Here is a 22,945-nt window from a genome sequence, read left to right as displayed (position 1 = left end):
TTAGACAAATGGTCACCCCAGATACTGACTGGTTTTCTGATCCACGCCCCAACCTTCTTTTTAAGGTGTCTGTGACCATCAGCTTATCTGTATTCCCAGTCATGTAAAATCCATTGATCAGGGCCTAATTAATTAATTTCAATTAACTGATTTTGTTATATGAAATGTAACTCAGTAAAATCTTTGAAATTGTTGTGTTTATATATTTGATCAGTGTAGTAGAAAACAGGGAGAGAAATACAGCAGTGTGAGAGAGAAAGAGGAAGATGTTGAGAAAGAGAGAGACCGCAGTGTATGTGAGAAAGGGAGTACGGTGAGCAGTGTGTTTGTGGACACTGGGCACATAAATCCTCTCGTTATCAACGCCTCACTGAGGAAGTTGACCACAAAGCCGTGTTGTTTGGTTTGGACGGTGAGAACAGACAGACAACACTGCTGGACAAATGTTGGCAAAAACATACCACTGGCCACAAACTGGTTGAATTAACATTGTTTCCACGTCCTTTCAACCCCAAAAATATAATGTTGACGTTGAATCAATGTGGAAAACTGATTGGATTTGAACGTAACGGCATTTCCAATTTTTTTCACCCAACTTTTAACCTAAATCCAATGACATGGTGACATTTTTTGTTGATTTCACATAGAATTATTGTTCCCTGACAAGTCAACCAAATATAAATCAAAACTAGACGTTGAGCTGACGTCTGTGCCTGGTGGGATAACAGACAGAGAGTAGCACAACATGTCACACTTTATCCCTGACCAAACAATAACAGAACACAATCCCTATCACAATGGGAACAATGGGTTTTTGCTCCAATAAAACCTTAATAGGTCTTAATCATACTAACGTCCTGTCCAGGGGGAGTACTTGTACATCAAGCTTCCTCATGCAGGACATAGGCCCTAACTTGCCCCTCTGGGCCGTTGTGGTTCAGACAAGGCTTAATTACTTGACTTAGTCATGTAAGTAATGATGACTGTTATTACTTGGAAAACCCTCCTTCCTATGGGTGTGGAAGTTAGTTTGTAACAACAATATAGATCATGTGACACCATCAAAGGAGTTCCAGGTCCTCTCGTGTCAGATTGGTATGAGAGAAGTTTCAGAATAGGAAGGAAGTTAGTAGGTGTGACTCATACCACTGGGGACTACTATGGCCACACTCTTATCATTTCTCTTACATCTCTTCGTCCTGGAACCACAGACCCCATGTCCACACAACAATAACTCTAAGGACCCTGAAGCGCACACACACACAAGTTTCTACTTTCGGTAATTTAAGTATTTACAGATGGTAAAGGAAGTAATAGGATTTCCATGTAACTGATTATTCTGCGTAGTCTGGTAGTAGTTTCCACAGTGCGTAAAATGAGCCAAATCCCTGAAGGTAGATTTCACAATGTGGCAAAAAAATGTATGGTTATGCAATGAGATGGTTCAGTTGATCTGTGTGTGGTAATACTGTACTAAGGCATAGTGGGTTTTGAATTATTTATCCATGCTCCATTACATAGTGAACATGACGTGTCAAGTTTAGCCGTTTTTGTGTTCAGTAGGACTACTGTGTTCTGAAGTGGAGACGGCTCCCTCATCTGGAGACGCTGTGCTGGTGCATCAGTTAGCTACTGCTGGGTCTCTACTGGCCAACCAACCGATTCTTCCAACAAGAGCCATCTATACTGAACAAAAATATAAACGCAACATGTAAAAAGTGTTGGTCCCATGTTTTATGAGCTGAAATAAAAGATCCCAGAAATGTTCCTTACTCACAAAAAGCTCATTTCTTTCAAATAAATTTTGTGCACAAATTTGTTTTACATCCCTGATAGTGAGCATTTCTCATTTGCCAAGATAATCCATCCACCTGACAGGTATGGCATATCAAGAAACTGATTAAACAGCATGATAATTACACAGGTGCACCTTGTGCTGTGGACAATAAAAGGCCACTAAAATGTGCAGTTTTGTCAAACAACACAATGCCACAGATGTCAAGTTTTGAGCCAGAGTGCAATTGGCATGACGACTGCAGGAATGTCCACCAGTGCTGTTGCCAGAGAATTTGATGTTCAATTATCTACCATAAACCACCTTACACGTGGTCTGGTTGTACTTTTGAAAACCACACCAGCGCAGGACCTCACATCATGCTTCTTCACATGTGGGATCGTCAGAGACCAGCCACCCAGAAAGCTGATAAAACTGAGGAGTATTTCTGAATGTAATAAAGCCCTTTTGTGGGGAAAAACTCACTCTGATTGGCTCCCCAGTGGGTGTGCCTATGCCCTCCCAGGCCCACCCAATGGCTGCACCCCTGCCCAGGCATGTGAAATCCATAGATTAGGGCCTAATGAATTCCTATTTGTAAGTCGCTCTGGATAAGAGCGTCTGCTAAATGACTTAAATGTAATGTAAATGTATTTCAATTGACTGATTTCCTTATATGAACTGTAACTCAGTACATGCATTGAAATTGTTGCATGTTGCATTTATATATATATAACCCCATTCACACACACAGGAGAAAGCAACAGAAAGTCATAAAAAAAACATTTGTGCAGCATTTTGGCAACAACCCCGTTGTGTCTATTCACACGGTCCCCTGCTCCCCACCACTATTCTACTTAAACCCATTCACTCAAGCTATTCATCCATCTATCCATCCCAGTACAGGCCAGGCTCAGACCTGCTTTGCCTGATTGTAAGCCACCAGAGATGGGTGCATTAGGGTAGTACAACATGCCTGGCTGCCGGTAGTTCTAAGAACTGAACAGAATTCTGGTGGTTCTTTTCTGGGGCATTCAATGGAACGTGCTCGCTAACTCATGTTTGATTGGCCGATTTGCTGCTGAGTGAGTAAAGTGGGTCAAATGGGAGAGCGGGAAGCAGAGGGAGAGAACATTGCAATCCAAATGTCACCCTACTCCCTATATAGGACACCCTATGGGTCCTGGTCAAAAGTAGTGCACTCTAAAGGAATAGGGTGCCATTTGGGCTACAGACAACAGCTTGACGCCTGGCTGCATTGAGCCGTGTTCATATGGAAATATATGGCAGTCAGGGGTCGGATAACATAGGCATAATGTAATTTCCCGAGTCATACTGAGAACGAGCTAAAACAACATCACATAACACATTTATGGTAATAGCTACTGTCGGACCTAACTAAACCATGTGAATATGAGAATATGGCAGTTAGTCACAGGGCTGGCATATACCCCGTTGCCCAATTAGTCAGAGCGCACGCAATATCACATCCTTTATGCAAACACAGCAATTAGTCAGAGCGCACGCAATATCACATCCTTTATGCAAACACAGCAATTAGTCAGAGCGAACGCAATATCACATCCTTTATGCAAACACAGCAATTAGTCAGAGCGAACGCAATATCACATCCTTTATGCAAACACAGCAATTAGTCAGAGCGAACGCAATATCACATCCTTTATGCAAACACAGCAATTAGTCAGAGCGAACGCAATATCACATCCTTTATGCAAACACAGCAATTAGTCAGGGGGTGGCTAAAATACACCATGATGCTCAGCCTCAGTGAATTTCGCAATGAGTCCCACACACATACACACGTGTTACAGACAGTATGTTCTATCCAGAGGCATACAGTATAATGCAGTGGATGGCTTTACTCAGCTGGCCAAAGAAAACTCATGCAGTTCTCATCATATTAAACATTTATTGTTGGTTTAATACAAAACAATAACAAATTGTGTTTTACTACAGATCCAAAATAACTTCACCAAAAAAATTACATTTATCTAGCAGCATAAGTCTTAATTTCAAACCTTGTGATTCCTATTGTTATAACATTTATTGAAAAAATACAACTAAAAATATATATCTGAAAAGTTGAGGTTCAGGAACAGATTGTTGACAGTTGGTAGAGAATCTGAGGTGAGAGTTGTGATGGAAATTTAGGCAGAAACATGTGCAAAAGATAACAGAGGGAGAGATTAGTTAAACGATTAAACAAGAGCAGCAGTCATGGTGATGATAGTCTACAGGTGATACAGTCAGGGGGATGTACAGTCTACAGGTGATACAGTCAGGGTGATGTACAGTCTACAGGTGATACAGTCAGGGTGATGTACAGTCTACAGGTGATACAGTCAGGGTGATGTACAGTCTACAGGTGATACAGCCAGGGTGATGTACAGTCTACAGGTGATACAGTCAGGGGGATGTACAGTCTACAGGTGATACAGTCAGGGTGATGTACAGTCTACAGGTGATACAGTCAGGGGGATGTACAGTCTACAGGTGATACAGTCAGGGTGATGTACAGTCTACAGGTGATACAGTCAGGGTGATGTACAGTCTATGGGTGATACAGCAAAAGCTATAGAAGAAGAGACTGTAGGTAGGGTAGATAAGTGGGGTCAGAAGTATAAAGACAAGGGATACGTCCAAAATGGCACCCTATTCCCTATAGATTGTATAATTAAAAAATTGCCTAGGTCTATAGGACTCTGGTCAAATGCAGTCCGCTATATAGGGAATAGGGTTCCATTTGGGACAGGGACATGGTGTACACCAGCCCAATGATGTAATACAAAGAGGACTGCATCTGACCTTATCTGACAGCCCTGTCTAACACACACTGGGCTGGATTGGACAAAAAAATGACATCTTAACAAAGGAAAATGGGAGAAAACTCCCAAAAGATCACTCGGGTTCAGAATGCTATGGCTGCTATAGGGTGAGATACAATTAAAATATCAACAATATTAGGAAACATAAAATTTAAAAAATGTAGTTATTTAAGCTGTGTAAATATGTAGATTTATGATGAGATTCTACTCTCATAGTGTACATGTAAGCCTATGTGACCCCATCTGTGACCGTTCCTTGAACTGGTACTGGGCCTAGACATTTAGGGTGCAATCTGCACTAGTGCCCACTCAGAAAACACTGTCCCCGCTGGGCCACCAAGGCTGCAAAGACAACAGGACTTTGAATAGCCAAACACTGGTGAAGCAAACAACACCATGAAGGCTGCATGTTTCACTATCAGTCATTAACCACTCCTGTCCAAATGTGTTTCTATCTCAGTAGTTAAAAATCTAATATCTCAATACCCCATCTCATCAAAACACAAACAGAACAATGGCACGTGCCAAACTAAACAAGAGAATGATCAAAAGTACATCTTGTAGTGTTTGCTTACATCGAGCAAACAGAACAGTTTACTCTGCATCTCTACAGTATAAGGATGCTTGGTGAGACAGGAGCATAGCCTGGTAGACCAGACTGAATGCTGCACTCACAATGGTTGAATCTGGTTTAACCAGGCTAGAGCCAGCAAGCTCTCTGACCAACTATAGGAGAACGATCAAAATTAATTATCAAAAAGTACATTTTGTATTACAGCTTGCTGATCAAACAAGGTTTCCTCTTTCCATCTATAGCCTAAGGATGATAATGCATGGTGAGCTAGAGGGCTCTCAGAACAGCTGTAGGAGATATAGGAGCAGCATGGAGGTGAGATCAACAGAAGAGAGAAGAGACGGAGGAACTTAATGAGGTAACAGTCAGAGTAGTCCACTCAGTCTGCAGCCTTAAAGGAGGCAAGGACCATAATGATCATATCTATATCATATGGCAGGGACTGAACTGTCAGAGGGAATGACATTTAGAGCAGCAGGAAGGAAAAATAAAGAGTTTAAAAAGTATGGATCACAGCCAGATGTGGGAGAGGGAAGGCAAATCTCATAAATCTGAGTGCACACACACAGATAGACACACACACAGTGAACGCACAGACAGACACACACACAGGTGGAGTGAAGCATTGTAGTTTGAGAATAGGGTTTTTGGCAGTATGTTCAGCTCCGTGGCGCTGAAGCTAACAGCTGTAGTAAAATAAAATAGCAACCTCTTCATTTCACTTGGAAGTATGATGTCATGATTTGAAGAATGCCAACATATTTAACTAGATTACTGAGGTATTGACGTCTTTGTCCTCTTTCTGTTTCCCTCTCTGTCCTCCATTAGGCCTAGTCTGTGTCCCAAATGGCATTCTACTCCCTTAATAGTGCAGTACTTTTGACCAGTGACCATAGAGCACTATATAGGGAAAAGGGTGCCATTTGGGACACGCCTATTCAACCATTCTGTCATGCGGAAAATGTAATCTCAAGGAGGTAAGTGGTCCGTTTAACATTTAAAAAACATAACATCAACTGCAATTTAATGAATTTCTCTACTAGAGTGAGAATCTCCATGAGGCAGTATCTGGTTATTACCGTGACGACACATGAACCCAACAAACAGTATGCTGTCATCTGAAGATAAGAAGCAGCAAACTCATCAACAAAGATGTTTGATGTGGACCAGGCTGAAAAAAGGATATAGCCAATGAGTGCATGTATGTAATGGCAATCATTCTGTGGTCTGTGGCCCAATGCCCTAACTAACACACACACACACAGCAAAAACAATGGCCTTTCAATTCAAAATTAAGCTCAATGACCTTAATATAAATTTTGATTGTTTGCAAAAAATCTGGCAGACTAAAGGTTATTTTTCTTTCTAATAAACTGCCAGTGTCTTATTTCTCAACAACTGTATTTCAGTGGATAATTCATTATCATTATTAGCACCGCTAGATTTCAGACCACGGACCATCGAGATCTATGGCTCAATTCTTGACTGACAATGGGGAGAAACCTAACTTTCATTTATTAAGTAAAACTTTCACTTAAGTAGAATTTTCACATAGTCATATATTAACGTCAATGGGAGTCTCAAAGTGGAAGTCAGGATTCACCCCCATCTGAATAACAAGATCACAATGCCATTGAAAGAAACAGACGGTAAAAACGAATGAAAAACAGTAGAAACTTAAAACAATAAAAACAAATCTGCAGAGTAAATAAAAATTTGGCAAAACATCTCAGAGAGGTGTATTTAGTTTCAATTTAAATTTGATTGACTTAAAGTCTTAGAAATATAACTGTTAAAAAAATAGATTTAAGACTACAAAGTGTGAAGCCGGTAAATAATCTGTTGTGTCTGGTCTGGCGCTCTCCATCTGTAGCTCCATCGTGGTTACATATGGAGAAACTGCATAAGGACGTATGTGGTTGAGGTGACTGTTTTAGTGGCTTTTCCCAGGGGGAAATCACCATGGAGACCTATCGTATAATACACAACTGAAACAGATATGTGTTCTTCCTTGGTCTATCATAAACAAAATAAACTGAGACTTGTAAAATGTAACTGCAATAAGTCATCACAATAACTGAAATCTTTCCTATGTCCTATATTATGCCCTAGACCTATCTAATGAAACACCTAGAGACAGAAGGAACATATGAAATAAAGTGTGAGATGCTTGTGGTCTAGACAGAGTAGAACAAAGTACTCCATTCAATTACTCTACTACTATTTATCTTTCTGAAAAATCTGTCATTTAAAAACCTACTGAAGCATATTAAATAATTGACATACTCTGACTCCAGACGCTATAGGATTTTAAAAACGATTTCCTGGTGCCCGGCTCTGAATGGTACACACCTATTGTGTGCATTCCCATTTTAGATGAGCTTAAAGCTACAGGGAAAGAGAACACTGTTTTGGATTGTGTGACGCCCAGATCCTATGATAATGCCAATTGTCTCTTCGTTCAAGGTTGGTCAGTGATGTGTTCCTCCTTTGCTTCAGAGGGCAAAAAACCTTCTCCCCCTCTCTCCTTAGACCACAGGGGTCCCTATAAGGAACTAATGGCATTCAGAGAGGAGGGGGCTTCCTATAGACAGGAGGAGGGTTCCTATAGAAACTGTGTCAGAGGTTGAGAGGTACATCAGCAGGTGACAGTCCGTGGTTAGGGGCCAGGGACCGGGGGAAGGGAGGAGGTGCAGGGACGGTCAGATCTCAGGTGCTGGTGAATAGAATTCCTGAGAGAAGGAAGAAGGAAAACATGAGAAGATGCCTGCAATTTCAATCTAGGATCTTTGTGTGTATGTGTCTGTGTGTGTGTGTGCATGCATGCCTACGTACACACACACACACACACACACACACACACACACACACACACACACACACACACACACACACACACACACACACACACACACACACACACACACACACACACACACACACACACACCTCCCTTCTCATACCTTAGTGTAGTGCTACTCAAATGTGTGTCTCCACGTCGGTGTATCCAGGCAGCATTTCCCCGTTAGAGCAGCCCTTGGGGCCTCCTGCCGTGGGCAGCATGTGATCTGTGCTGGGGTCCTCCGGCCCCCCACCCTGGCCCTCAAGGGCTCTCTGCTGCCGTCGGTGTATCAGGGGCACAAAGAACAGCACCATGCCCCCCACGATGGGAGGGCCCCCTGCCAGGTAGAAGGCCACATTGTAATCACCACAGTAGTCATGCAGGAGTCCTGGGGGACAAGGGAGGGAGAGGTTTCAGATGTAGTGTATGGAAACACTACTCGTTATTCAAGAGAGAATCACTGAGCGAATCAATTGTATTTCCTTGATTCCTTGTGTCCACTCTCAACACATCTTTCTCAAAATTAATTGGTGGAGAAGATCTGAGGGGAGGCGCTTTAGATCTTTAGCTCCAATGTGCCATGAGATTCACCCACTATCTTGGTGATTCAAGTTGTTTTACCTGTTTGTCTTTTCTTCTTCCAGGAACTAGCTCAGAACTAATAATTAGCGGTCATAAACATCTCTAAGAAGACAAGGCATAGTTTATTAGTCTCAAGGGCTGTCAGGTGGTACAGCATCAGCATCTCTAATAACTGTGAGGTTGTTCAAGTCGGTTTAGTGGTTTGCCTGTTCTTCCAAGAAACAATACAATGCAGTCCTAAATGCTGCTCTGTATCTGTGAAGAGTGAATGTGGACTAAGAAGTTCCAGTCAGACGCTTTATTATTATAGGATAACCATAGAAACCATGAGTACCACTAGATTGGGGAACATTTTGTAAAAGAAAACCCTCAGTAAAGTGTATCTAATGTGTGTCCAGGGTGATGGGCAACACTGGCCAAAATACTCAGTAAGGAGCTAGCTAAGTGGCCCTGCCATAAACAAGAGCTGGAAACGAGGTAGATAACTCATCCAACATCTGGCACTAAGCAGAGAGAGAGATTCAGCCAGGCCTCACAGGACGTAATGTCAATACAGAACACTGAGGCTCTGAGAAGGAGGACGAGCCGGGAGACAGACCTGGGTTCAAATATTATTAAAAATCTTTCAAATACTTTATCCGTGCTTGATTAAGCTTGATTGGCGTGATTTAACCAAAGGAATAGTTCACTAAAGTGCAGCATGCAAACTCCGCACATCTGTCACTCAGGGCAGACTCAAGCAAAGCTCAAAGTATTATTATTATTTTTAATCGAATACTATTCGAACCCAGGTCTGTAGGGAGGCGAGCAAACAGACTTATGTCCAGTCTGGGTGCTCTTGCTGTAGGCTGATGGTGCAGGATTCCTCCTCCTCACTGTGACCTCTGGCGTGTATTCAGTCAGAGGAAACTATTCTCAATGTTGCACATAGAAATATAATGTATGAAATGACTCCTATTCAACATGACTGATGATATTTGTTCTACGTAATACATTTCTATCAGAATCATTGCATCACTCTGAACAGCACCCTGGTGGTCTGAACAGGAATGTGGGGAGTGAAGGTGGAGCCTGAAGGGTGGTAGTGGAGAGTGGCAGAGTCCCACAAAATGCAGCCATAGTGTCAACAACACATCGCTAAACTATCCTCTATCCGAGACTACTACTCCAAATGTATCTTATTCCCTCTGTAACAAATCACCAGCCCTGGAACTGAAACTCTGCCACTTTACTCAGTGTGCATCTCAAATTTCACCCTATTCCCTACATAGTGCACTACTTTTGACCAGAGGTCTATGGGCCCTTGTGAAAAAGAGTGCACTGAATAGGGAATAGGGTGAAATTTGGGATGCAACCTCATTCTATTTACTCTGTAGACCAGCTCCATTCAGAGCCAAGACCAATGATGTACATAAACACAGTGAATATACGTATGTATATGGCTGAGACATGTCAGCTCAACGGCATGATAAACACAAAATACATTATCCTAATCCTACCCTGTTTAGAAATCCCTATGGAATGTGGGTATCCTCAAAGGACTTATATGGAAACACTATGCTAGCTACGGAATTTACCTTTCTCGATTGGATGGAATAGGTTCCTGTTGAAGAGAAAGCAACCATCTTTTTATCACCTTGGCTTCTACTCCTAAGTTTTGAGGTGATACTCAGCAGCGATTGCCTGTCAGATAGCAGTTAACCATCTCTTTATCACCTTGGCTTCTACTCCTAAGTTTTGAGGTGATACTCAGCAGCGATTGCCTGTCAGATAGCAGTTAACCATCTTTTTATCACCTTGGCTTCTACTCCTAAGTTTTGAGGTGATACTCAGCAGCGATTGCCTGTCAGATAGCAGTTAACCATCTTTTTATCACCTTGGCTTCTACTCCTAAGTTTTGAGGTGATACTCAGCAGCGATTGCCTGTCAGATAGCAGTTAACCATCTCTTTATCACCTTGGCTTCCACTCCTAAGTTTTGAGGTGATACTCAGTAGCGATTGCCTGTCAGATAGCAGTTAACCAATTTCAATTCAATTCAATTCAATTCAAGGGGCTTTATTGGCATGGGAAACATGTGTTAACATTGCCAAAGCAAGTAAGGTAAACAATAAAAATTAACAGTAGACATCACACATACAGAAGTTTCAAAACAATAAAGACATTGAAAATGTCATATTATATATATATATACAGTGTTTTTACAAGGTACGAATTTGAAAGGACACAAGATAAAATAAATAAGCATAGATATGGGTTGTATTTACAATGGTGCTTGTTCCTCACTGGTTGCCCTTTTCTCGTGGCAACAGGTCACAAATCTTGCTGCTCTGATGGCACACTGTGGAATTTCACCCAGTAGATATGGGAGTTTTTCAAAATTGGATTTGTTTTCGAATTCTTTGTGGATCTGTGTAATCTGAGGGAAATATGTCTCTCTAATATGGTCATACATTGGGCAGGAGGTTAGGAAGTGCAGCTCAGTTTCCACCTCATTTTGTGGGCAGTGAGCACATAGCCTGTCTTCTCTTGAGAGCCATGTCTGCCTACGGCGGCCTTTCTCAATAGCAAGGCTATGCTCGCTGAGTCTGTACATAGTCAAAGCTTTCCTTAATTTTGGGTCAGTCACAGTGGTCAGGTATTCTGCCGCTGTGTACTCTCTGTGTAGGGCCAAATAGCATTCTAGTTTGCTCTGTTTTTTTGTTAATTCTTTCCAATGTGTCAAGTAATTATCTTTTTGTTTTCTCATGATTTGGTTAGGTCTAATTGTGCTGCTGTCATGGGGCTCTGTAGGGTGTGTTTGTGTTTGTGAACAGAGCCCCAGGACCAGCTTGCTTAGGGGACTCTTCTCCAGGTTCATCTCTCTGTAGGTGATGGCTTTGTTGTGGAAGGTTTGGGAATCGCTTCCTTTTAGGTGGTTATAGAATTTAACAGCTCTTTTCTGGATTTTGATAATTAGTGGGTATCGGCCTAATTCTGCTCTGCATGCACTATTTGGTGTTCTACGTTGTACACGGAGGATATTTTTGCAGAATTCTGCGTGCAGAGTCTCAATTTGGTGTTTGTCCCATTTTGTAAAGTCTTGGTTGGTGAGCGGACCCCAGACCTCACAACCATAAAGGGCAATGGGCTCTATGACTGATTCAAGTATTTTTAGCCAAATCCTAATTGGTATGTTGAAATTTATGTTCCTTTTGATGGCATAGAATGCCCTTCTTGCCTTGTCTCTCAGATCGTTCACAGCTTTGTGGAAGTTACCTGTGGCGCTGATGTTTAGGCCAAGGTATGTATAGTTTTTTGTGTGCTCTAGGGCAACAGTGTCTAGATGGAATTTGTATTTGTGGTCCTGGTGACTGGACCTTTTTGGAACACCATTATTTTGGTCTTACTGAGATTTACTGTCAGGGCCCAGGTCTGACAGAATCTGTGCATAAGATCTAGGTGCTGCTGTAGGCCCTCCTTGGTTGGTGACAGAAGCACCAGATCATCAGCAAACAGCAGACATTTGACTTCAGATTCTAGTAGGGTGAGGCCGGGTGCTGCAGACTTTTCTAGTGCCCGTGCCAGTTCGTTGATATATATGTTGAAGAGGGTGGGGCTTAAGCTGCATCCCTGTCTAACCCCACGACCCTGTGTGAAGAAATTTGTGTGTTTTTTGCCAATTTTAACCGCACACTTGTTGTTTGTGTACATGGATTCTCTTTATCACCTTGGCTTCTACTCCTAAGTTTTGAGGTGATACTCAGCAGCGATTGCCTGTCAGATAGCAGTTAACCATCTCTTTATCACCTTGGCTTCCACTCCTAAGTTTTGAGGTGATACTCAGCAGCGATTACCTGTCAGATAGCAGTTAACCATCTCTTTATCACATGCCATTTAAAATCTTTGATGTCAGTGTTTAGTAACCCAAGGAACCGATAGTACTTACCAGCGATGGGGGGTCCTGCAGTCATGGGCAGGGCCATGAGTCCCAGTAGGTATCCTATAGCCTGGGAGGCCTGCATGGGGCCAACCAGCTCAAAGGCTATGGGAGCCATGATGGTGATGAAACAGCCGTCACACAGCCCCAGGAACACACACACCACAATCAGCCCCTCAAACACAGTGCACTGGGGGATCATCATGGACATCAGCCCCAGCACCATGAACGACACCGACTAGGGGTGAGAAGAGCAGAGACAATATAATAAACACATAATAATGAATGCCATTTAGCGGACAATTGTATCCAAAGTAACTCACTGTCAGAGTCTTAGGAGTCTTAGGTTAATGTTGTCCAATACATCTCTCCTGACTAATACCTTGTCCCTTATACACTCTTCCACTTTATACAGAAACTACAAAGTAACCAACCAAGATGGCAATATGGCAACCAACGGGTCAAATCCATATCAAAAACGTTCAACCAATTCTATTGGTTCCATTTTACCGGGTAAACTAAATGAAGCTCAACAAGTATTTGACCAATGGATTTGACCAGAAATAGTAATAGATTTGAAGTTTTTAGTAGCCATCACCATTCATGTAAAAAACTAAGGGGATGTGGCTGATGTGCTAACCCATATTTAAAATCTGAATTTGTTAAAATTAAGCTGACAATGAGATGCTGAAGAGGGTTTCCTCACCTGCATCCAGATCTTCTTGGCTCCGGGAATGAGGTCTCCTACTTTCCCGAAGAGGAGGCGCCCCACGCCAGATGAGGCTCCTATACACACCAACAAGATCCACTCTTTCTGTGTCTCCTTGAACTGCTCTTTTACAAAGTTCATCTGGTGGAAAAGAACAAGCGGAATACTTTCATGTCCATTTTTTTTCAGATTTGTATCTGTATTTATTATGGATCCCCATTATCTGATGCCAAGGCAGCAGCTACACTTCCTACAGTCCAGCAAAATGAAGGCAGTTATACATTTAAAAAAAACATTACAATACATTCATAACAGATTTCACAACATATTAAGTGTGTGCCCTTAGGCCTCTACTCTATTACCACATATCGATAAGAGAACATACATGTGTACGTGTGTGTATAGTGCGTATGTTATCGTGTGTGTGTATGCATGTGTCTGTGTTGCTTCACAGTCCCCACTGTTCCATAAGGTGTATTTTTAGCTGTTTTTAAAAAATCTGATTCTACTTCTTGCATCAGTTACTTGATGTGGAATAGAGTTCCATGTAGTCATGGATCTATGTTGTACTGTGCCCCTCCCAAAGTCTGTTCTGGACTTGGGGACTGTGAAGAGATCTCCGGTATCCTGTCTTGTGGGGTATGCATGGGTGTCTGAGCTGTGTGCCAGTAGTTCAAACGGACAGCTCAGTGCATTCAACATGTCAATATCTCCCATAAATATAAGTAGTGATGAAGTCAATCTCTCCTCCACTTTGAGCCAGGAGAGATTGACATGCATATTATTAATGTTAGATCTATGTGAACATTCAAGGACCAGCCGTGCTGCCCTGTTCTGAGCCAATTGCAAGTCCCTCTTTGTGGAACCTGACCACAAGACTGAACAGTAGTCCAGGTGTGACAAAACTAGGGCCTGTAGGACCTGCCTTGTCGATAGTGCTGTTAATGTAGAGCAGCGCCTTATTATCGACAGACCTCTCCCGATCTTAGCTACTGTTGTATCAATATGTTCTGATCATGACAGTTTACAATCCAGGGTTACAGGTAATTAAATCTCCTCAACTTGCTCAATTGCCACATTATTCATTACAAGATTAAGCTGTGCTTTAAGGTTTAGTGAATGATTTGTCCCAAATACAGTACTTTAAGATTTTTTAATATTTAGGACTAACTCATTCCTTGCCACCCATTCTGAAACTAACTGCAGCTCTTTGTTAAGTGTTGCTGTCATTTCAGTCACTGTGGTAGCTGAGTATATAGTGTTGACTCATCCGGATACATAGACACACTGGTTTTACTCAAAGCCAGAGGCATGTCGTTAGTAAAGATTGAAAAAAGTAAGGGGCCTAGACAGCTGCCTGATTCTACCTGGATTTTGTTGGAGAGGCTTCCATTAAAGAAAACCATCTGTGTTCTGTTAGACAACTAACTCTTTATCCACAATATAGAAGGGTGTGTAAAGCCATAACACATATGTTTTTATAGCAATAGACTATGATCGATGATGTCAAAAGCCACACTGAAGTCTAACAAAACAGCACCCACAATATTTTTACCATCAATTCAGCCAATCATCAGTCATTTGTGTAAGTGCTGTGCTTGTTGAATGTCCTTCCCAATACGCGTGCTGAAAATCTGTTGACAATTTGTTTACAATTTGTTTACTGTTAAAAAGCATTGTATCTGGTTAAACACATTTTTTTCAACAAAAGTTTACTAAGGGTTGGTAACAGATTGGTTGGCTATTTGAGCCAGTTAAAGGGGCTTTACTATTCTTAGGTAGGTGAATTACTTTTGCTTCCCTCCAGGCCAGAGGGCACACACTTTCCAGTAGGCTTAAATTCAAGATGACGGAAAGGTGTCTTGTTGCTTTCAAACCAAGCCCCCTGGAAACATACAAACACTGAGGGGTTGGAAGCAGCCAAACAAAACAGCAAAAAAAACAACAACACTGAATTACGCCTCAAAAGGCGTAGTCATTTCTTGCATGTGATCATGGATTCTTTCATGTGTGTTATTCCCATGTTGAAATCACCTGACATCGAGGACATTGATTTCAATCTTGGTGAAGGGATTTCAATGGAGAAGCTGTCACACCCTTAACTGTTTGATCCGTCGTGTGCTCATCTCCCCCCCCACCAGGTGTCTCCCATTTACCCCCATTATCCTGTGTGCTTTTTCTGTTGTTCTGTTGCCAGTTCATCTTGTCTTGTCAAATCTTACCAGCGTGCTTTCCCGTATCTCTAGTGTCTGTTTTCTAGTCCTCCCGTTTCTGACCATTCTGCCTGCCCTGACCCTGAGCCTGCCTGCCGTTCTGTCCCCGATTGATGCTGCCTTGGATTACTGACCTCTGCCTGCCCTGACCCTGAGCCTGCCTGCCGTTCTGTCCCCGATTGATGCTGCCTTGGATTACTGACCTCTGCCTGCCCTGACCCTGAGCCTGCCTGCCGTTCTGTCCCCGATTGATGCTGCCTTGGATTACTGACCTCTGCCTGCCCTGACCCTGAGCCTGCCTGCCGTTCTGTCCCCGATTGATGCTGCCTTGGATTACTGACCTCTGCCTGCCCTGACCCTGAGCCTGCCTGCCGTTCTGTCCCCGATTGATGCTGCCTTGGATTACTGACCTCTGCCTGCCCTGACCCTGAGCCTGCCTGCCGTTCTGTCCCCGATTGATGCTGCCTTGGATTACTGACCTCTGCCTGCCCTGACCCTGAGCCTGCCTGCCGTTCTGTCCCCGATTGATGCTGCCTTGGATTACTGACCTCTGCCTGCCCTGACCCTGAGCCTGCCTGCCGTTCTGTCCCCGATTGATGCTGCCTTGGATTACTGACCTCTGCCTGCCCTGGACCTTCCTTTGTCTGCCCCCTGTTTTGTACTAAACATCTGAGATTCAAAAGGTCTGCCTCCTGTGTCTGCATTTGGGTCTCATCCCGAGTCGTGTTAGAAACTGGAATTTGTTCTCCTTATAACATTCCAAACTTCCATAACCATTCTTTGGAATAACAAATGTTTTCATCCACGTCCTCCTCTCAGAAGACCCGTAAACAGTGAAGCAGGAAGGGGCGGAGCTATAGGTGAATAATTTCCCTTCTCTCCTCTCCACCCAACACCTGAATCTGATCCAAAACACAAAACCCTCTGAAGTTCTTTCCTGACCAGAAGCTTCTCTCCCCTATCAAGTTCATGTGAAATGTTTCCTCTGCTTTGATACTGCACTACATGGCACCAGAATAACATCAAGGGCCATAAGATACCCATGTTTAGGGCTGACCTAAAGCAAAGAGCTTCCTGAGTCAGTTTAGCAGCATGGGCGCTCACACAACAAAAGCCGGTGGCTTTGTTTACATCTGGGACTGGCTCTGGGGCCTGAGAAAACAGGACAGGCAGTGGGGAGGCTGCCTAAACATCTAAGATGTAGCGGAACATCACACTAGACATCTACCGCCCCCTTCTCTTCTCTCCCTCCCTCCCTCCCCCCATCTCTCTCCCTTTTTTCTACTCCTTCCCTCCCTCCTTTTTTCCTTCTGTCCTCCTTCCTCATCCCTCCAGGAGTTGTCATAAACATACTGCTGTGACAAGGTGTCTCCTTGATACTCCTCACATCACCATGCAACAATGTCACTAGCTACTTATTTTAGATAAGTGGGTTTGTCTGACACAATATGACAACCTAACCCAACACACAATGTAACCTAACACACACAACAATATTACAGATTTCCTCTGAAGTTGACTTGAACTTTTGGTTGGAAAGTTTAGTTTTCCAACATACAGTAACATGCCAATCAAGGTGACACTAAAAGCAGTAAGGGCGACATTATTTCCCCTCGCAAAAACAGCAACATTCTAAATGGAAATGGAAAGGATACACATCATAAATTGTGCTGCAGATTATTATAATTCTATCATTATAATTTCACTCACAGCACAGGTGTCTCTGAAAACGGTGCCCTAAATACAACACAATGAGATGTGAACATGGTAAAGATCATGGTAAAATCTTCAAGAAATTATATTGATGGTCCCTGAGCCCTTACCAAGTGGATGTAGGGCACAAAGTAACCCAGCACGGCCGTAGCAACCCCGAACGCCCACACCCGGTAGGTGACGATGTGGAACACCTTCAGGTTAAAGGCCTTCCTGACCTGGATCAGCGCCCTGCTCCAGCGGCTGCCCCGGGCAGTGGCTCCTTGCTGAGGCGTTGACCCGACAGGGCCCCCTGGTCCTGGTGGTCCCATTGGAGCTCTCTGGGGCAGCAGGGGTCTGAAGGTCAGGGCCAGCAGGGCCTGGACCTGTTTTGTTGATGAGATTGAAAATGAACACTTGTTCAAAGTCGAATTTAACCTTTACTTCAACGAGTCACATCATTCAAAAAAAATCTGTAAGATGTAAACAAAAAGGCAGTGTCATGGATGATCACATCACAACAGTACCAGCATGAAGAGGCTGAGGATCTGGAAGGTTCTTCTGAGGCCCAGCGGCTCCGCCACCTTGGTGAGCAGCACCGGAAGGCCCATGGAGAACAGGCTGCTGCCAGCCGTCACCACGCCGTTGGCCAGGCCAAGCCGCCGCCGGAAGTAGTGGCCCAGGATCACCAGGGAGGGCTGGAAGGCAAAGGACGAGCCACATCCAAACAGGATCCCATAGGTGAAATACCGCAGGCTGAGGGACCTGGGTGGACAGGGGTAGAGGTAGAGTAGAAGTCAGAAGTTTACATACACCTTAGCCAAATACATTTGAACTCAGGTTTTCACAATTCCTGACATTTATTCCTAGTAAAAATTCCCCGTCTTAGGTCAGTTAGGATCACCACTTTATTTTGAGAATGTGAAATGTCAGAATAATAGTAGAGAGAATGATTTATTTCAGCTTTAATTTCATCACATTCCCAGTGGATCAGAAGTTTACATACACTCAATTAGTATTTGGTAGCAATGCCTTTAAATTGTTTAACTTGGGTCAAACGTTTCAGGTAGCCTTCCACAAGCTTCCCACAATATATTGGGTAAATTTTGGCCCATTCCTCCTGACAGAGCTGGTGTAACTCAGTCAGGTTTGTAGGCCTCCTTGCTCGCACACGCTTTTTCAGTTCTGCCCACAAATTTTTTTATGTGATTGAGGTCAGGGCTTTGTGACGGCCACTCCAATACCTTGACTTTGTTGTCCTTAAGCCATTTTGCCACAATTTTGGAAGAATGTCCATCATTGCCCATTGTCCATCCACCCAACACCTGACCAAGCTTTAACTTCCTGACTCAAATCTTGAAATGTTGATTCAATATATCCATATAGTTTTCCTGCCTCATGATGCCATCTATTTTGTGAAATGCACCAGTCCCTCCTGCAGCAAAGCACCACCACAACATGATGCTGCCACCCCCGTGCTTCACCATTGGGATGGTGTTCTTCGGCTTGCAGACCTCCCCCTTTATCCTCCAAACATAACGATGGTCATTATGGCCAAACAGTTCTATTTTTGTTTCATCAGACCAGAGGACATTTCTCCAAAAAGTATGATCTTTGTCCCCATATGCAGTTGCAAAGCGTAGACTGGCTTTTCTTTTACTGTGGATATAGATACTTTTGTACCTGTTTCCTCCAGCATCTTCACAAGGTCCTTTGCTGTTGTTCTGGGAATTATTTGCACTTTTCGCACCAAAGTACGATCATCTCTAGGAGACAGAACTCGTTACCTTCCTGAGCGGTATGACGGCTGTGTGGTCCCATGGTGTTTATACTTGTGCACTATTGTTTGTACAGATGGACGTGGTACCTTCAGGCATTTGGAAATTGCTCCCATGGATGAACCAGACTTGTGGAGGTCTACAATTTGTTTTCTGAGGTCTTGGCTGATTTCTTTTGATTTTCTCATGATGTCTCATGAAGCAAAGAGGCACTGCTGTTGAAGGTAGGCCTTGAAATCCATCCACAGGTACACCTCCAATTGACTCAAATGATGTCAATTAGCCTATCAGAAGTTCTAAAGCTCCAAGCTGTTTAAAGGCACAGGCAACTTATTGTATGTAAACTTCTGACCCACTGGAATTGTGATACAGTGAATTATAAGTGATATAATCTGTCTGTAAACAATTTTTGGGAAAATGACTGGTGTCATACACAAAGTAGATGTCCTAACCGACTTGCCAAAACTATAGTTTGTTAACAAGAAATTTGTGGAGTGGTTGAAAAACGAGTTTTAATGACTCCAACCTAAGTGTATGTAAACTTCCGACTTGAACTGTAAGTAAACAATGCAAAACTAGTTTTAATTCTAATGGGTGAAGAGGTAGCATTCTCAGTACTGTGCGATGTTCCACACTACCCACCTTAGCATAACATAGCACCTAGAATATATATCAAATAAATCACTTCCTTATAAGCAGTAAGTTAATGTCAATATGGAACAGAGCCTGTGACACCTTAGCATGAATGTGTAATTCTCAGGTCACTGAGGGCAGGACGTGTAAATGATATGAGAGGCAAAAGGATTGTCAAAACATTCAAGGAGAGTTCTAAAGATTGAAGGGTTCTAGAAGGGCTCTAGAAGAGATGGGTTATAATAGTTATAGAAGGGGTGGAGTGTTCTAATGATTCTAGAAAGTTTGGAGGATTCCAGAAGGGCTCTAGAACAGAAGGTCCTCTTACTTTGCGAAGGCAGTGCTGAGGAGTCCGATGAAGGCCACGGTGGCCCCGCCCACAGCTGTCTTCCTGCAGCCGAAGTGATCGGTGAACATGGAGACCACCGGGGAACAGAAGAAGATCATGCCCATCGCCAGGGCCCCCACCCAGGCTGGAGGGAGGTAGGAGAGGGGGAGGGAGGTAGAGACAGGTTGGGAAGAGGTAGGGGTGGAGGTAGGGTGGCAGGGAGGGAGGGAAGGAGGGAGGGAGATTGAAGGTTGTGTGAGATGGGACAGGTAAGAAAAAAAGGGGGGCAGGTGGAGAGGGGATGGGGACAGAGAAAATGGTTAATATAATCCACACATGAATACATGGTTATTTTCAATATTGACACGCTCAAAAGGTGCATTCGGAAAGTATTCAGACCCCTTGACTTTTTCCCAATTATTTCTAAAGATTGGAAAGCTGCCGCGGTCATCCTCCTCTTCAAAGGGGTGACACTCTATACCCAAACTGTTACAGACCTAAATCCATCCTGCCCTGCCTTTCTAAAGTCTTTGAAAGCCAAGTTAACAAACATTTTACTGACAATTTTGAATCCCAAAGTACCTTCTCCGCTGTACAATCTGGCTTCCGAGCTGGTCATGGGTGGACCTCAGCCACGCTCAAGGTACTAAAACATACCATAACCACCATCGATAAAAGACAGTACCGTGCAGACGTCTTCATCAACCTGGCCAAGGCTTTCGACTCTGTCAATCCCCGCATTCTTATCGGCAGACTCAAAGGTCTTGGTTTCTCAAATGACTGCCTCGCCTGGTTCACCAACTACTTCTCAGATAGAGTTCAGTGTATCAAATCTGAGTGCTTCTTGTCCGGATCTCTGGTAGTCTATGAGGGTGCCACAGGATTCAAATCCTCGGGCCGACTCTTTTCTCTGTATACATCAATGATGTCGCTCTTGCTGCTGGTGATTCTCTGATCCACTTCTACGCAGACGACACAATTCTGTATACATCTGGCCCTTCTTTGGACACTGTATTAACTAACCTCCAAATGAGATTCAATGCCATACAACACTCCTTCCGTTGCCTCCAACTGCTCTTAAATATGAGTAAAACTAAATGCATACTCTTCAACCGATCGCTGCCCGCACCTGCCCGCCCAGCATCACTACTCTGGACGGTTCAGACTTAGAATATGTGGACAACTATAAATACCTAGGTGTCTGGTTAGACTGTAAACTCTCCTTCCAGACTCATATTAAGCATCTCCAATCCAAAATTAAATCTAGAATCGGCTTCCTATTTCACAACAAAGCCTCCTTCAGTCACGCTGCCAAACATGCCCTCGTAAAACTGACTATCCAACCAATCCTAGACTTCGGCGATGTCATCTACAAAATAGCCTCCAACACTCTCCTCAGCAAACTGGATGCAGTCTATCACAGTGCCATCCGTTTTGTCATCAAAGCCCCGTATACTACCCACCACTGCGACCTGTATGTTCTCGTCGGCTGGCCCTCGTCGGCTGGCCCTCACTGGCTCCAGGTCATCTATAAGTCTATGCTAGGTAAAGCTCCGCCTTCTCTCAGCTCACTGGTCACCAAATCAAATCAAATTTATTTGTCACATACACATGGTTAGCAGATGTTAATGCGAGTGTAGCGAAATGCTTGTGCTTCCAGTTCCGACAATGCAGTAATAACCAACAAGTAATCTAACTAACAATTCCAAAACTAATTTCTTATACACAGTGTAAGGGGATAAAGAATATGTACATAAAGATATGAATGAGTGATGGTGCAGAGCAGCATAGGCAAGATACAGTAGATGGTATCGAGTACAGTATATACATATGAGATGAGTATGTAAACAAAGTGGCATAGTTAAAGTGGCTAGTGATACATGTATTACATAAGGATGCAGTAGATGATAGAGTACAGTATATATGTATACATATGAGATGAATAATGTAGGGTATGTAAACATTATATTAGGTAGCATTGTTTAAAGTGGCTAGTGATATATTTTACATCCTTTCCCATCAATTCCCATTATTGAAGTGGCTGGAGTTGAGTCAGTGTGTTGGCAGCAGCCACTCAATGTTAGTGGTTGCTGTTTAACAGTCTGATGGCCTTGAGATAGAAGCTGTTTTTCAGTCTCTCGGTCCCAGCTTTGATGCACATGTACTGACCTCGCCTTAGCGGGTCAGTACAGGGTGAACAGGCAGTGGCTCAGGTGGGTGTAGTCCTTGATGATCTTTATGGCCTTCCTGTAACATCGGGTGGTGTAGGTGTCCTGGAGGGCAGGTAGTTTGCCCCCGGTGATACGTTGTGCAGACCTCACTACCCTCTGGAGAGCCTTACGGTTGTGGGCGGAGCAGTTGCCATACCAGGCGGTGATACAGCCCGCCAGGATGCTCTCGATTGTGCATCTGTAGAAGTTTGAGAGTGCTTTGGTGACAAGCCGAATTTCTTCAGCCTCCTGAGGTTGAAGAGGCGTTGCTGCACCTTCTTCACGATGCTGTCTGTGTGAGTGGACCAATTCAGTTTGTCTGTGATGTGTATGCCGAGGAACTTAAAACTTACTACCCTCTCCACTACTGTTCCATCGATGTGGATAGGGGGGTGTTCCCTCTGCTGTTTCCTGAAGTCCACAATCATCTCCTTAGTTTTGTTGACGTTGAGTGTGAGGTTATTGTCCTGACACCACACTCCGAGGGCCCTCACCTCCTCCCTGTAGGCCGTCTCGTCGTTGTTGGTAATCAAGCCTACCACTGTTGTGTCGTCCGCAAACTTGATGATTGAGTTGGAGGCGTGCGTTGCCGCGCAATCGTGGGTGAACAGGGAGTACAGGAGAGGGCTCAGAACGCACCCTTGTGGGGCCCCAGTGTTGAGGATCAGCGGGGTGGAGGTGTTGTTGCCTACCCTCACCACCTGGGGGCGGCCTGTCAGGAAGTCCAATACCCAGTTGCACAGGGCGGGGTCGAGACCCAGGGTCTTGAGCTTGATGACGAGCTTGGAGGGTACTATGGTGTTAAATGCCGAGCTGTAGTCGATGAACAGCATTCTCACATAGGTA

General features: G+C 43.6%; 1 protein-coding gene across 2 annotated transcripts in view; it reads right to left on the bottom strand.

Moving 5' to 3' along the window:
* Positions 1-3,690: 3,690 nt before the first annotated feature.
* Positions 3,691-22,945, bottom strand: part of LOC135526638 (monocarboxylate transporter 8-like) — a 39,303-nt gene continuing 20,048 nt past the window's right edge. Inside the window, exons 2-8 of one of the 2 annotated variants that reach the window (XM_064955150.1) lie at positions 19,890-20,034; positions 17,678-17,915; positions 17,282-17,536; positions 13,243-13,386; positions 12,546-12,774; positions 8,158-8,424; positions 3,691-7,926 (exon numbers count right to left, since the gene is read on the bottom strand). In XM_064955150.1, the coding sequence (XP_064811222.1) occupies positions 8,174-8,424; positions 12,546-12,774; positions 13,243-13,386; positions 17,282-17,536; positions 17,678-17,915; positions 19,890-20,034 (1,262 nt within the window). In that variant the 3' untranslated portion in view covers positions 3,691-7,926; positions 8,158-8,173. The remainder of the gene's footprint in view (positions 7,927-8,157; positions 8,425-12,545; positions 12,775-13,242; positions 13,387-17,281; positions 17,537-17,677; positions 17,916-19,889; positions 20,035-22,945) is intronic. The other variant, XM_064955151.1, reaches the window with a different exon arrangement.

Source organism: Oncorhynchus masou, chromosome 32, assembly GCF_036934945.1.
Source record: "Oncorhynchus masou masou isolate Uvic2021 chromosome 32, UVic_Omas_1.1, whole genome shotgun sequence".
Classification (NCBI taxonomy): Eukaryota; Metazoa; Chordata; class Actinopteri; order Salmoniformes; family Salmonidae; genus Oncorhynchus; species Oncorhynchus masou.
The sequence above is the reverse complement of the archived record's forward strand: the minus strand, read 5'-3'. Positions and strand labels throughout refer to the sequence as shown.